At 51.3% G+C, this 14,434-nt stretch overlaps 2 protein-coding genes across 3 annotated transcripts in view; one reads left to right on the forward strand and one right to left on the reverse strand.

Annotated features, from left to right (window-relative positions):
• The window catches only part of FAM83G (family with sequence similarity 83 member G), a 57,496-nt gene extending 55,913 nt beyond the window's left edge, over window positions 1–1,583 (forward strand). Inside the window, exon 5 of the mRNA XM_038763167.1 lies at window positions 939–1,583. Within this exon, the coding sequence (XP_038619095.1) occupies window positions 939–1,382 (444 nt within the window). The 3' untranslated portion in view covers window positions 1,383–1,583. The remainder of the gene's footprint in view (window positions 1–938) is intronic.
• The window catches only part of SLC5A10 (solute carrier family 5 member 10), a 166,462-nt gene that overhangs the window by 127,542 nt on the left and 24,486 nt on the right, over window positions 1–14,434 (reverse strand). For both annotated transcript variants that reach the window (XM_038763169.1, XM_038763168.1), the window contains 3 exons: window positions 9,239–9,344; window positions 5,762–5,842; window positions 1,592–1,797 (listed from right to left, as the gene is read on the reverse strand). In XM_038763169.1, coding sequence (XP_038619097.1) covers window positions 1,592–1,797; window positions 5,762–5,842; window positions 9,239–9,344 — 393 coding nt within the window. The remainder of the gene's footprint in view (window positions 1–1,591; window positions 1,798–5,761; window positions 5,843–9,238; window positions 9,345–14,434) is intronic.

Here is a 14,434-nt window from a genome sequence, read left to right on the forward strand (position 1 = left end):
CTAACAGATTCTAGACTGTAAGCCTGTTGTGGGCAGGGATTGTCTCTATTGCAGAACTGTACTTTCCAAACGCTTAGAACAGTGCTCTGCACACAGTAAGCACTCAATAAATACCACTGAATGAATGAATTTCATCTTCTTAATGATAATAATAATGATGGCATTTATTAAACGCTTACTATGTGCAAAGCACTGTTCTAAGCGCTGGGGAGGTTACAAGGGATCAGGTTGTCCCTTGGGGTACTCACAGTCTTAATCCCCATTTTACAGATGAGGGAACTGAGGCACAGAGAAGTTAAGTGACTTGCCTGAAGTCACATAGCTGACAGTTGGCGGAGCTGGGGTTTGAACCCATGACCTTTGACTCTAAAGCCCGAGCTCTTTCCACTGAGCCACGCTGCTTCTCTATCTTCTTGACACATTAGAGAGCTAGAGATGGCCTTGTCGTTGCTTGTTTCGGGAGATTATTTTTCATGATCTTGTTGAATGCTTATTATGTATCAGGCACTGTACGAAGCGCTGGGGTTGTTACAAGATAATGAGGTTGGACACAGTCCCTGACCTACATGGGGCTCACAGTCTAAATTGAAGGGAGAACAGGTATTGAATCTCCATTTTATAGATGAGGTAACTGAGCCTAGAGAAGTAAAGTAACTTGCCCAAGGTCCTACAGCAGCCAAGAGGCAGAGCTGAATTAGAACCCAGGTCCCCCGGCTCCCAGGCACGTGCTCTTCCCACTAGGCCACGCTGCTTCCACACGGCTTGTCCCCGTCACTTGACCTTCCCGCACCATTCTCTTGAGGGGGAGCGCGGAGCATGGCTCGCCCAAGGCCCCAGAATAGCCCGAGGTGCCCAATCCAGCAAACCTGGGCCCTTCTGAAAAGCAAAGAACGCAAGCCGTCGGCTCACCGGCCGTTTCCCGTCTTGTTCCGTCCCAGCAGGGGCAGCAGTTTTACCACTACGGAGACAAGCGTCCCCCGCCCGGGGGCAGAGACAAGGACAGCTGCCAGCAGTTGGTGAGGAACCCCGGCCTACCCAAGTACCGGCGGGACGGCGCCCACCCGAGCGACGGCCACCAGCAATCCGCCCAGAAGCCCAGCCCGGCCGCGGCGGGGCAGCGATACTGGCAGAGTCAGGGTTACACCGGGACCAAGGGCAGGCCCCCCTCCCGCCTCTCGCCAGACAGCGGCCCCCTGAGAGCCGGCAAAAGCCAGCCCCCGGCCGAGAGCAGGACCCTGGACGAGATGAGGACCCCGTTTGGCATCCCTTACTCCAAACTGTCGCAGACCAAGTACCTAAAGAACAAGGCGGGAGGAGGCCAGTGGCAATCCCCCGATTCCAGGAGGAGGAACCACGGACCCACGAGCCACAAGGACCTGTAGCGACCCCTCCCCTACAGGCAAACGTGCTCTCCCTCCCTCTCTCTCCCACTTTCTCTCTCACTTTCTCTCTCTTTTTCTCAGCGTGCAACTATTCTAGACCATGCTGCTTGGATCGCGGATGACCACGGGGGGGATGCAATCGCGCCGTACAGGGGAATGGTGGAGGCGGAGGGAGGGTCAGGGCAAGCCGGGGAGATGTTTACGTTTACCTGATCGGTGCACCAGTACCAGGTGGCCAGGACGGTCAAGCCAAACGTCATCCCGGTCCATGGCAGGTCCCCCGCCACGGGGTCTCGGAAAAGGTGCATGGCGTCGGGCCGGGGAAGGTGGCACGTAGTGTTGGGGACCACCTTGGCTGGGGCGGCCTTCATGTACGTGGCCTCCAGCTGGTGGTAACCCCCGATCTGGTTAAAAGCTGAAAGATAAAGGGGGTGGGGGAGGGAGTGGTGGAGGGCAGAGAATGGTGGCCCGGGAGATTTCAGATGCATTTTCTCAGTTCTCTCGTTGAATCAGCTGGTAGCACACTCTAATCCTGCAACAAACTTCCTAGTCCATCAAGTCTGGAGTCTTTTCGCCTCCCCCAGCTCTCCCCTGGTGGGGCACGCGGAGGAGAGGCGGGGTGTGAAAAAACTCAAGTTTTATGATTGTATTTTATTTGTATTTAAAGAAAAAGAAACTATTAAATGAGCGTTTTGCACACTGGTACTATTAGATTCCTGTTAACAGTACGGGGGCGTTTCTGCTGGTCCATCCCGCACCACAGGGCCCTCAGAGGGAAGGTCTCGATTGGTTTGGGTATGGTAAGAAGAAAACCTCGCTGACAGGGATTGGCAGCTCCTTGAGAGAGGGTTAGGGTATGGCTGCCTGGGCCTAGCACCTCTCTGTCCCCCTCCCCACCCCCCAGCTTCCCTCCCGCCTCAGAGACTTAGCTCAACTTCCGCAGCGCTTCCTGGAAGCCCCCCTTTCATTTCACCTACTGTCTCACACCAGCCCTGAGCTGTGCGATCTAAAAGCTGCTCGAGACCCTCAGAGACCAATCAGTCTAAGACCGGTCGGCAGAGTCTGGCTTGGGAGACAGTTACACTCTCATCACGGCTAGCATCTCTGTGTTTCTAGCCATGTTGGGAGCAGAGGGGTTGCCGTGGTGGTGGTCAAAACAGGAGCTTGCTGACCAAATCCCTTCTGCCAGACACATCCCTGAGCTCGTGACCCTAGGAGCAGTTTGGCCGTGTGGACAGGCGGGGCCAAGGGTGAGCCACAATTGCTCACTTAGAAAGTCCAAAGCTCTCTGTTTGCCCCCGCCTGGCTGGGTCAGAGAGGGATTGGCAGTCCGAGGAGAAGCAGACAGTCCAGCTCAGTGGGCTTGCTAACCCCGATCCCGGACCCCAGAGCTCTCCCAACAGAGAAGCAAGGCCTTTTTCTGGGACTAAGCCCTCTGGGGGCTTTTTCCTCCTTCTGAGCGAGAGCTCGGGTGCTGTCTTCTGAAGGGGCGGGGAGAAAACCTGGAGCCCATCCTTTGGCCTGCTGGAGCTGGGTTTCTGTCTCTCCAGGAGATCTCCTGTCCAGTGGGGTCTTCTCTGACCCCAAACTCACAAGCAGCCTTTTTGTCAGCTCAGGTCTGTGTAACCAAACCTGCTTCCTGGATGCCTGAGCCCAGCAACCTGAGGGGACTGGGGATTTGGGGGAGAGCAATTCAGAGAGGATGGGAAGAGATAGGGGATAGGCTTCCGTGCCTTTCTCCTGAGGCCAGCAGGGGAATTGGGCACCAAGCACTGCCCCTCAGGAACTGCCTCACGACAGCAGGAATGGAACAGCAATCAGAATGGATAAAAGGATATCCCAGTGAATCTAGAGGGACCCAGAACAACCCCTCAGGACAAATCCCTAGAGATATTGTTTTAGCCACCAGTTTGGCCCAGAGAGCCAGATTCCAGGCTGACCCTTTGGACATCTAGGCTCTTCCAGAAGACCCGTTTCCCAGCTTCTCCCTGCTCTCCTTTTGGTTCGTCCCCCTCCCCAAGCAATATGATTTTTTTCCCCAAACCCTAAGATTGCTGAATCCTTTCCCTCCATTCAGAAGCAGCCAAGAGATTTATCCTTCCTATCCAGGCCCCTTCCCTTTCAGCTTGGCTGCAAGCCAGTCAGGCAATCATATTTATTGATCACTTACTGTGTGCAGAACACTGTACTAAGCACTTGGGAGAATACAATACAATAACAGTCAGATTCCTTGCCCACAATGAGCTTGCAGTCTATAGGCCTTCAGTGGCTTCCTGGCTTTTGGGGGGTGCTTTGGGGGCCTCAAGTTTCCACACCCGCTTCCTTCTCTACAGTGGCACTAGGGCTGGACATTTGAAACAACAGCTGCCCTAAAAGATGCCTGCAGCTGTCTTACTGAGGCAGGGGCCCCAGCAGAAAGGACCACTGCTCACCCAAGGTTTTGCCAACATTTTGGTGCCCAAAAAGGGTTAGATGAGGCTTCCCTGGGGTTCCGGTTTCTACCTAGCCCAGTGTGTGCGCATATGCATTTTTGCAGGAACCTGTAGGTAAATGGGAAACCAGGGTAAGAGCTTAGAAGACAGAGGGGGTGAAGAACCAGGTGAGCTGCCAGGGAAGATTGAAACCTGAACACTGGCTGTCGGGGCTCAAAGTCACCACTGACAGAATCACAGTTGGCAGACTCGGCCCATTCTGAGATGATGTGCGATCCTTAGGCACCATCGATCCCAGCCCAAGTGCCGCACTGGACAACCTATCATCCCTCTGAAGGCCTCATGGTGCTTATGTGACCAGAGAGGGTCTGGTCTTTGATCCATCGATCAATGGTATCTATTGAGCACTCACTATCTGAGGAGCGCTGTTCTAAGCAAGGCAGTAGTCTCCCTGCTGCTGTGGTGGGATCTGTCTTTACCTGTTGGTAATTCACTCTCAAAAAAAATGGGAGCAGAGCCTATTTGGGGAGGAAGCAAAGCCTATTTGGGGAGGAAGCTGGTTGCCTTTAGAGGCTGGGGTGCCTTATATGGTGCACAGTGTAGGAATGCCAGGTGCCCTCAGAACCAAGACTCGACAGCAAATTCCCCATCCGTAATGGGAAGGAGAAGTAGCCGGCAGCTGAATCTTCCTGCTTCTCCAGCCCGAGCCAAGGCAAGTTTGCTGCTGTCCAATAGGTCTAGACAGGAAGTGCCCAATGCCCCGACCAGGTTTTTGAAAGAAGAGAGGGAATGCTGGGGTGGCTTTGAGGGGGGTCCCCAGGGGCTTGGGCTAGAGACCAGTCCCAGTAACTGATTCAGGATGGTATGGCCCCCCCAGAGACAGGATGGATTTAGCACCTCTAGGCACCAAGGTACAAAGTTGAAACCTGGCATCTACCAGCTCTGGGAATCCTGCGGGAGCCGGCTTGGTCTGGAGATCCCACCATCAGGGCAGCCCACTTCCTCCCCCTCGGCCAGTGGTCCGTGTTACTGTTTTGTGAGGGTTCTTTTTTTTTTTGTATTGTTTCTGGGGATTATTATTTTTTTAATGGTTGAGAGACGTAGGTGGGTTTTTTGCCTCTGAATTGTAGCTTTTTCAAAGTCTGTTTCTAGCTCCTGTGTGTAGTAGAACCACAGCAGAGAAATATGCACTGGAAACCCAACTTTTCTTGGGTTAATCAAGCAGTCTGATCCTGGGCCCAAACCGAGGAAGGGTTCTGCTTCTACAGGAGAGCTGGAGGAGGATGAGGCAGAGAGGGGCAATGGGGACCACTCACTTTGGCCCTCTTTTAATGGGGGCAAATCGGTTGCAGGTGTTTCCAGTGGGACCACCTGATGTGCTTTACTCCGTGACTGTAGACACCACAACTAATTCTTGCTGAGCCAACAGCTGCTGAGCTATTTGGGGGAGAGGACCGTGTTGACTGCCACTTCTGTTGCTGGCCTTTCCATCTGTATTATCACCTGAATATTTGGCGTTGAGTATTTAAAGACCCAGAAAGCAAAAAGATGTATGGCAGAAACCAAACCAATAAAAGACTTGAAATTTACTCAGCTTGATTTGTGGATGTTATTGTCTTCGAGAGAGAGTCCCTGAAAGGAAACCTCTCTGAGAGGCAGTGTGGCCTAGTGGATAGAGCACGGGCCCAGGAATCAGAAGGACCTGGGTTCTAATCCCGGCTCTGCCACTTGTCTACTGTGTGACTTTGCACAAGTCACTTCACTTCTCTGGGCCTCAGTTACCTCATCTGTAAAATGGGGATGAAGACTGTGAGCTCCATATGGAACAGGAACTGTGTCCAACCCTGATTTGCTTGTATCCATCCCAGTCCTTAGCACATAGTGCTTAACAAATACCACAATTTTTTTTAATTGCCCTCAGCATGAGGGCCTGAGCCTTCTCCCTACCTTTAATCGCCAAGATGACAGCGCCAATTAGCATGATGAGTGTCTGCAATGCGTCCGTATAAATCACAGCGGCTAGGCCCCCTGCAAGAAGAGAGAGCCGTGTGGAGGGTCAGGATCTCCACCCTGATTGGGGCGGCAGGGGCAGAGGAGGAGCAGGAAGAGGAGCAGAAGAATAAAGGGTGATTGGACACAAGGGAACAATGAACAAAGAGGGAGGAGGGGATGTTTATTCCTCTTCCCTTTCTCCTTTTCTGCCGAAGCAAAAAGACCGACCTTACCCATTAGCCTTCTACCGCTTTCATAATAATAATAATAATAATAATAATGGCATTTATTAAGTGCTTACTATGTGCAAAGCACTGTTCTAAGCGCTGGGGAGGTTACAAGGTGATCAGGTTGTCCCACGGCAGGGCTCACAGTCTTAATCCCCATTTTACAGATGAGGTAACTGAGGCACAGAGAAGTGAAGTGACTTGCCCGAAGTCACACAGCTGACAATTGGCAGAGCTGGGATTTGAACCCGTGACCTCTGACTCCAAAGCCCATTCTCTTTCCACTGAGCCACACTGCTTCTCATCCCTGCTCATTCACCATGGATCACCAAGGATCACCCATTCGGCCCCATATAGGGGACTGCCGCATAAGGGATCTTAAAGACAGCAAGGGCTTGTCGACACTCAGTGTTTCCTTTCTGATTTTTTGGTCTAAGAGCAGCTTTGTGGGTAGGACAATGGCAGAGGGGAGAAAGAAGGTGGAATGGAACCCACTCATTCATCTCTTGCTTCTTTCTCTCATTCATGCATAAACGCCCATGTACAAACACACACACAACCTCCCCCTTCCTAAAGGTCAATGATTGATTGGCTATCTTGGCCCTGACCTAAAGACTCGATGTTTTCAGTTGCTGGGTTTCAGGTAGCTCCCAGGAACCAATCCCATTACATGAGTAGGGTCCCAGTGGAACATTCCCCCAGACAATACACACACTCACTTTCTGCCATGTGGCAATGCTGGTGTCCTAGGCCCCCTGTGGGACCATAGACTTGACACCCAAACTGCAGAAATGCCAACCCAGACCCTGTGGGATCACTTGGGGGCTTCTGGAGGTTTCTCTCACTCTTGCGCTCGTTCAAGAGAACAACCGACGAAGGAGCACCAAGTGAATAATCCAAGAATCCATAGGGAGGAAGGTGCTCTTGAAATGTATGAGCGTGCCTCAGCCCTCCTCCTTCTACTCCCAATGCCAAAGGCCCTGAGCGCTTCTAATCCCGACTCCGCCATTTCCTGCTTTGTGACCTTGAGAAAGTCATTTAACTTCTCTGGGCCTTAGTTACCTCCTCTGTACAATGGGGGTTAAGATGGTGTGACCCATGGGAGATGTAGACTGTGTCCAACATATCATGCATTTACTCCGGTGCTTACCACAGTGCCTGGCACATAGCAAGTGCTTAACGAATTCCATTATTGAAAAAAGCTCAGAAAAAAGCTACCACTACAGCTACTGGCTTGCCAGAGAGCCCACCAAGCCCGGCTCTCCCTGCTTCCATGGACCTTCCCCGCTGGTCAGACCAGAGCCAGGTCTTTGCACCAGGGATGGACGTTCAGGCTAGGTGATGGGCCTTGGGTCCAAGTCGGTACTGAGAGGAAGGCAGAAGGGGCTGGACTCTGGTTGGCATAAGCAGGAGGCCCAGAAGAGCCATTTTGGCAATGAAATTGTGTCGGGGGCAGCAGGAGGAGCATCAGGCCTTTAGGCCGGCAGAGAGTGAGGTTAGTGGTCCTGGGTCAGAGAGGAGCAGTGTGCCCAGCCCTGTCCTCAGAGGCTGGAACCAGAAACTGGGCTTTGGGAAGGGGTGGGAGTGAGCTGATGGGTAGCTAAGGACTAGATCCAGACAACCCTCCTTCTGGAGACCTGAAGAGGCGAGTACTGCTGGATTGGAGGTGTTCTGCATGCAGTAAGCGCTCAGCAGATACGACTGAATGAATGGAGAAGCCAAAGGCAACACCACTTGGAGTCAAGGCTGCGCTCCTCTTCAGCACAGCTCATTCAGTCCAGCCATTTGGGGCCCCCAGCCACCCCGTCCCTGACCACCAGGATAATAATAATAATAATACTAATGATAATTACAGTATTATTTGTTAAGAACTCACAATGTGTCAAGCGCTGGGGTAGATACAAGCTAATTAGTTTGGACAGTCCCTGTCCCACAGAGGGCTCACAGTCTTTATCCGTATTTTAAAGATGAGGTAACTGAGGCCCAGAGAAGTGAAGGGATTTGCCCAAGGTCACACAGCAGACAAGCGGCGGAGCTGGGGTTAGAACCCAGATCCTTCCGACTTCCAGGCCCGTGCTGTACCCACTAAGCCATGCCTGACCCCTGCCTCGCCGCGAGCCTGGTCTCAGAAGTTACAGGGAGGAGAAGGAGGAGGAGAAAGAGCAGGGAATATTCAGGTCTGAGCAGGAAGGCCCAGCCCAGTCCTTCAGCCCTTAGGGCCCTGTTCCCACAGAACTGTGGAAGCCTTGTACTCAGAACTTTGGTCTAGTTTCAGCATCCCTAGCCTCAGTAGCCTTGGCAGGGGAGAGCGTTGGGGTCTGGGACTAAGCCCCCTATTTCCTCTCCTCCTCCCCATCTCCCCCTCTACCTCCTTCCCCTCCCCATAGCACCTGTATATATGTTTGTACAGATTTATTACTCTATTTTACTTGTACATATTTACCATTCTATTGATTTTGTTAATGATGTGCATCTAGCTTTACTTCTATTTATTCTGATGACTTGACACCTGTCCACATGCTTTGTTCTGTTGTCTGCCTCCCCCTTCTAGACTGTGAGCCCGTTGTCAGGTAGGGACCGTCTCTATATGTTGCCAACTTGTACTTCCCAAGAGCTTAGTCCAGTGCTCTGCACACAGTAAGCGCTCAATAAATACGATTGAATGAATATCGTATTCATTGAGCGCTTACTGTGTGCAGAGCACTGGACTAAGCTCTTGGGAAGTACAAGTTGGGAATGAATGGGAGTAGGCAGTTGCATTTGGCCTTTGAAGAGTAATAATAATGATAATAATGATGATGATTCTAGACTGTGAGCCCACTGTTGGGTAGGGATTGTCTCTATATGTTGCCAACTTGTACTTCCCAAGCGCTTAGTACAGTGCTCTGCACACAGTAAGCGCTCAATAAATATGATTGATTGATTGATGATGGTATTCGTTAAGCACTTACTATGTGTCAAACACTATTCTAAGCACAGGGGTAGATACAACTAGTCCCTATGGGCACAGTCCCTGCCCCACTTGGGGTTCACAGTCTAAGCAGGAAGGAGGACACCTACTGCATTCCCCTTTTACAGATGAGGAAACTGGGGCCCAGGGAAGTTAAGTGACTTGCCCAAAGTCATACAGCAGGCAATTGGCAGAGCGGGGATTAGAACCCAGGTCTTCTGACTCCCAGCTCCCCACTATCTTCCTGTCCCTTACCTGCAATGGTGTAGAGAGCTGTGACCACCAGCATCAGGACGGTGGAGAGGTACAGGTTCCAGCCCAGGCAGATCTGCACAAACAGGGCACCCGAGTACAGGTCCGTCTGAAAGAACCACACCAGACATCAATCCCCCGAGATCCTTCTCCTCCTCCTCCCCTATCTTTTTTTCCTTTTCCTTTTCTTCTTTCTTCTCCTCCACTGGCTTCCTGCGTCATCTCCATTCTCAGTTTCCCTCCTTTATAAAATGGGGGCGGCAGCTCCTGTTCCTGCTCTTCAGCACTCAGGTATGAGGAGGTACAATGCACTTGTCTACCAACTCTGTTATATTGTACTCTCCCAAGCGCTTACTACGGTGCTCTACACACAGTAAGCACTCAATAAATACCATTGATTGAGTTGGAGATGAGGAGCCTTAAAGCCCCTGGAAATTGTGGTAATAATTGTGGTATTCATCCCTTCTAGACTGTGAGCCCGCTGTTAGGTAGGGACCGTCTCTATATGTTGCCAACTTGTACTTCCCAAGCATTTAGTACAGTGCTCTGCACACAGTAAGCGCTCAATAAATACAATTGAATGAATGAATGAAGCACTTACTGTGTGCCAAGCATTGTACCAAGTACTGGGGTGGATACGAGCAAATCGAGATGGGCACAGACTGGACACAGAACCTGTCCCACGTGGAGCCCTCAGTCTTAATACTCATTTTCCATATGAGGTAACTGAGGCACAGAGAAGTGAATGACTTGCCCAAGATAATGAGAAGCAGCATGGCTCAGTGAAAAGAGCATGGGCTTTGGAGTCAGAGGTCATGAGTTCAAATCCCAGGTCGGCCAATTGTCAGCTGTGTGACTTTGGGCAAGTCACTTCACTTCTCTGGGCCTCAGTTAGCTCATCTGTAAAATGGGGATGAAGACTGTGAGCCCCCTGTGGGACAACCTGATCACCTTGTAACCCCCCCCCCCCAGCACTTAGAACAGTGCTTTGCACATAGTAAGCGCTTAATAAATGCCATTATTATTATTATTATTCAGAGACAGGATTAGAACCCAGATCCTTCTGATTTCCAGGCCCAGGCTCTATCCACTAGGACACACTGCCTCTCCGAAGAAGGGTTGGTCTATTCCAATTATTTGCGTTGACCTTGGGAGGGTTCGTGAGTTTCAGGAAGTGCTTGAGCCCAAATGCCGAGAGGGAAAGTCTATGCTTGGCTTCCCTCTCCCACCCAAAGCGGTGGGGTGAGCACCTGAGGCCTTGCCCCCTTCGGAGAGCAAGGATGGGATGGAACAAATGTTAACTCCACAGCATCCCAAGAATAATAATAATAATAATTGTGGCATTTGTTAAGTGCATACTATGTGTCAGGCACCGCACTTAAGCGTTGAGGTAGAAACAAGATAATCAGGACCCACATGGGACTCACAGTCTAAGCAGGAGGTAGAACAGGCCCCATTTTGCAGATGAGGGATCTGAGGCCCAGAGCAGTTAAGTGACTTGCCTGAGGTCACACAGCAGGAAAGTGGCAGAGCTGGCACTATTCAGGTCCTTCTGGCTCCCAGGCCTGTGTTCTATCCACTAGGCCATGCTGCTTCTCAGCATCATAGAGTGAAAGACTCCACACTGCCATGGAGCCGTTGGGAGGAAATGGGGGAGCAGAGGGGAGCTGGAGCAGGGAAACAAGACACTCATTTCTGAGACAACCTCCCCCAACTCACACACACTGATAGCCCCCAGCACCTCTGGGTCCCAAATAATAATAATAATAAAAAATGGCATTTATTAAGCGCTTACTATGTGCAAAGCACTGTTCTAAGCGCTGCGGAGGTTACAAGGTGATCAGGTTGTCCCACAGGGGCTCACAGTCTTAATCCTCATTTTACAGATGAGGGAACTGAGGCACAGAGAAGTGAAGTGACTTGCCCAGAGTCACACAGCTGACAAATGGTGGAGCTGGGATTTGAACCCATGACCTCTGACTCCATAGCCCGGGCTCTTTCCACTGAGCCATGCCACTTCTCAAACCCCGTTTCTGCTAATTAATTTCCCAAGAGGTCAGACTTCTCAGGCCTCCTTCCTTCAGGAGCCACTGAAACCTCCCCCAGGGGCTCAGGAGGTGTTTGGATACCTATTTTTTTCTTTAATGGTACCTGTTAAGTGCTTACTTAAGTGAGAAGCAGCATGGCTCAGTGGAAAGAGCACGGGCTTTGGGGTCAGATGTCATGGGTTCAAATCCCAGCTCCGCCAATCGTCAGCTGTGTGACTTTGGGCAAATCACTTAACTTCTGTGGGCCTCAGTTACCTCATCTGGAAAATGGGGATTAAGACTGTGAGCCCCACGAGGGACAACCTGATCACCTTGTAACCTCCCCAGTGCTTAGAACAGTGCTCTACACATAGTAAGTGCTTAATAAATGCCATCATTATTATTATTATTATTATTACTATATGCCAAGCATTGTGCCAATGCTTAGAACAGTGCTTGGCACATAGTAAGCACTTAACAAATACCATCATTATTATTATACTAAGCAGAAGGGTAGATATAGCAGGGTAGATACAGGATAGTCTGGTTGGACACAGTCCCTGTCCCACATAGGACCCTGTCTTAATCTCTATTTTACAGATGAGGCAATTGAAGCCCAAAGTAATTAAGTGACATGCCCAAGGACACACAGCAGACAAGCAGCGGAGCCTGTATTAGAACCCAGGTCCTCTCCAGCTGCTTCTCATTCACAGCCCAAGGGGACTCAGTTGGGTGATCCCTTCCTAATTATGAGGACAGTTGCTAAAAACGCCAGTAGTCACCAACAGAGGGGAGAACACCAGACTGAAGGGACCTAGTTCTCTTCCTAGAACTTGTTACAATCTATGGGAGGGCCCTTCCTTAGGAGCTGGGGAAACCGAGGGGCCAAACTGAGAGACATTTAGCCAATGGGAGTCACCCCCAACCCCCTCCGCCCTCACGCTCCCTGACCCAGCTGCACGCCCGGGCTGAGTGGCCCAACTCCACCGGCAAGAGGCCCTTCCAGGCTGCGGCTCAGCCCTGCCGTACCAGCTGGGGGCTGAGGGAAGGGTCCCCTCTTGCTACTGAGCCACCTCAGATTGCAGAAGCCCGGCATTTGCATGCTCGTTCAATGCAAGAGAAGACCCAAACACCGTAGCTGCCATCACTGGAGTGGGCACAGTGACAGGGGCACATAACCCCTGTGAGAAAGGGGGAATGTCACCAACCTTCCCTGCAGCCTCATTCATTCATTCAATCATATTTATTGAGCGCTTACTGTGTGCAGAGCACTGTACTAAGCGCTTGAGAAGTACAAGTTGGTAACATATAGGGACGGTCGGCTTCATGCCCAGTGACAGGCCTGGGTAGCCTGAACCCAGGGTCTTCTCCCCAGTCCTGGTCCTTGTCCTCCAGCTGAGCACCTCAGTTCTGGTCTTTATCCCGGTCCTCAGACCTTCCTCAGACTAAGCCCCGCTTTTCTTCAGCTCCCCTTCCCTTCCATGTCACCACAACTCACTCCCTTTTCCTCCCCTCCCTGCCCCACAGCACTTACATATATATAATCTATAGATCTATAATTCTATTAGTATCGATGCCTGTTTACTTGTATTGATGTCTGTCTCTAGCCTGTCAGCCTGTTGTGGGCAGGGACTATCTCTCTTTATTGGTGTATTGTGCTTCCCAAGCACCTGGTACAGTGTTCTGCATACAGTAAGTGCTCAGTAAATGTGATTGAATGAGTGCATGATGAATAGTCCCCACTCCTGATCCTAGGGGCCCACTTACCCGGCCATGGAATTGGGACCCTCTGGGGGAATTTGAGGGCAAGAGTTGGGGCTCAAAACGCTCTCGTGACCCTGCAGTGACTCCTCCTCCTCCTCTGAGGGAAGGGTCCCCTCTTGCTACTGAGACACCTCAGGGTCACCTCACATCAGAATGAATGATGAATAGTCCCCACTCCCGATCCTAGGGGCCCATCTAGCCGGCCTTGGAATTGGGACCCTCAGGGGGAATTTGATGGCAAAATTTGGGCTGACGGAAGGGTCCCCTCTTGCTACTGAGCCACCTCAGATTGCAGAAGCCCGGCCTTTGCATGCTCATTCAACGCAAGAGAAGACCCAAACACAGTAGCTGCCGTCACTGGAGTGGGCACAGTGACAGAGGCACATAACCCCTGTGAGAAAGGGGTGAGGTGACCCTGCAGGGACTCCTCCTCTGCCACTCTCTCAGCTCTCTCTCCGTGTCCAGTCAGCTGCCACCCACTGCCCTCAGTCTCCCACAGGGACCCCTTCTCTGCCCTCTGTCATCTCTCCCAGTTCCCCCAGTCAACTCCCACCCACTGCACCAGGTGCTGCTGCCTTTCCAGCCTCTGATTCCCATTCCTAGCCTGTGGATCGGGCCTTGGGCTGACCAGACGGTATCCGGGCAGGTTGAGAGGCCGGTGGATCGGTCAGCAGGTGGGCATCCATCAAATGCCAGTCAGCCTCTGGAAGCAGGGGCTCTGATTCCATCCTGCCGGGCCCGGGCTTGTGCCATTCTAGAGCCACGTCCCAGGGCTACTTCCCTCACAGTAAAGACCGTGGCTCTTCTCTGGGTAAGGGGGCTGGTCAATGCTCTTATTACACTGCCTGCTGCATGCACTGACACAGGGTAAAGCTCAGTGTACGGCCCAGCAGATCCAGCCCGGGTCTGGGAATCAGATGGATCTGGGTTCTAGTCCCGGCTCCGCCATTTGCCTGCTGAGTGACTCTGGGAAAGTCACTTCGCTTCTCTGCGCTTCAGTCACCTCATCTGTAAAATGGGATTAAGATTGTGAACCCCACATGGGACAGGGACTGGGTCCAACCTGATTAACTTTTGTCTACCCCGATGCTTAGCGTGTAGTACGTTCCTAACTAATACCATCAATATTACTTAACTTCTCTGTGCCTCAGTTACCTCATCTGTAAAATGGGGATTATGACCATGAGCCCCACATGGGACAACCTGATCACCTTGTATCTACTCCAGTGCTTAGAACAGTGTAAGTGCTTAATACCATAAACTACTATGTAGTTTATGTTCTAGTTACTACGTTCTAGTTACTAGTACTACTAGTATGTTCTAGTTACATAGTAATTACATACATAGTAGTATGTAACTAGAACATAGTAAGCACTTAATACCATAAAAAAAGAAAAAATTAACCCTG

This window comes from Tachyglossus aculeatus, chromosome 21, assembly GCF_015852505.1.
Source record: "Tachyglossus aculeatus isolate mTacAcu1 chromosome 21, mTacAcu1.pri, whole genome shotgun sequence".
NCBI classification, from domain to species: domain Eukaryota; kingdom Metazoa; phylum Chordata; class Mammalia; order Monotremata; family Tachyglossidae; genus Tachyglossus; species Tachyglossus aculeatus.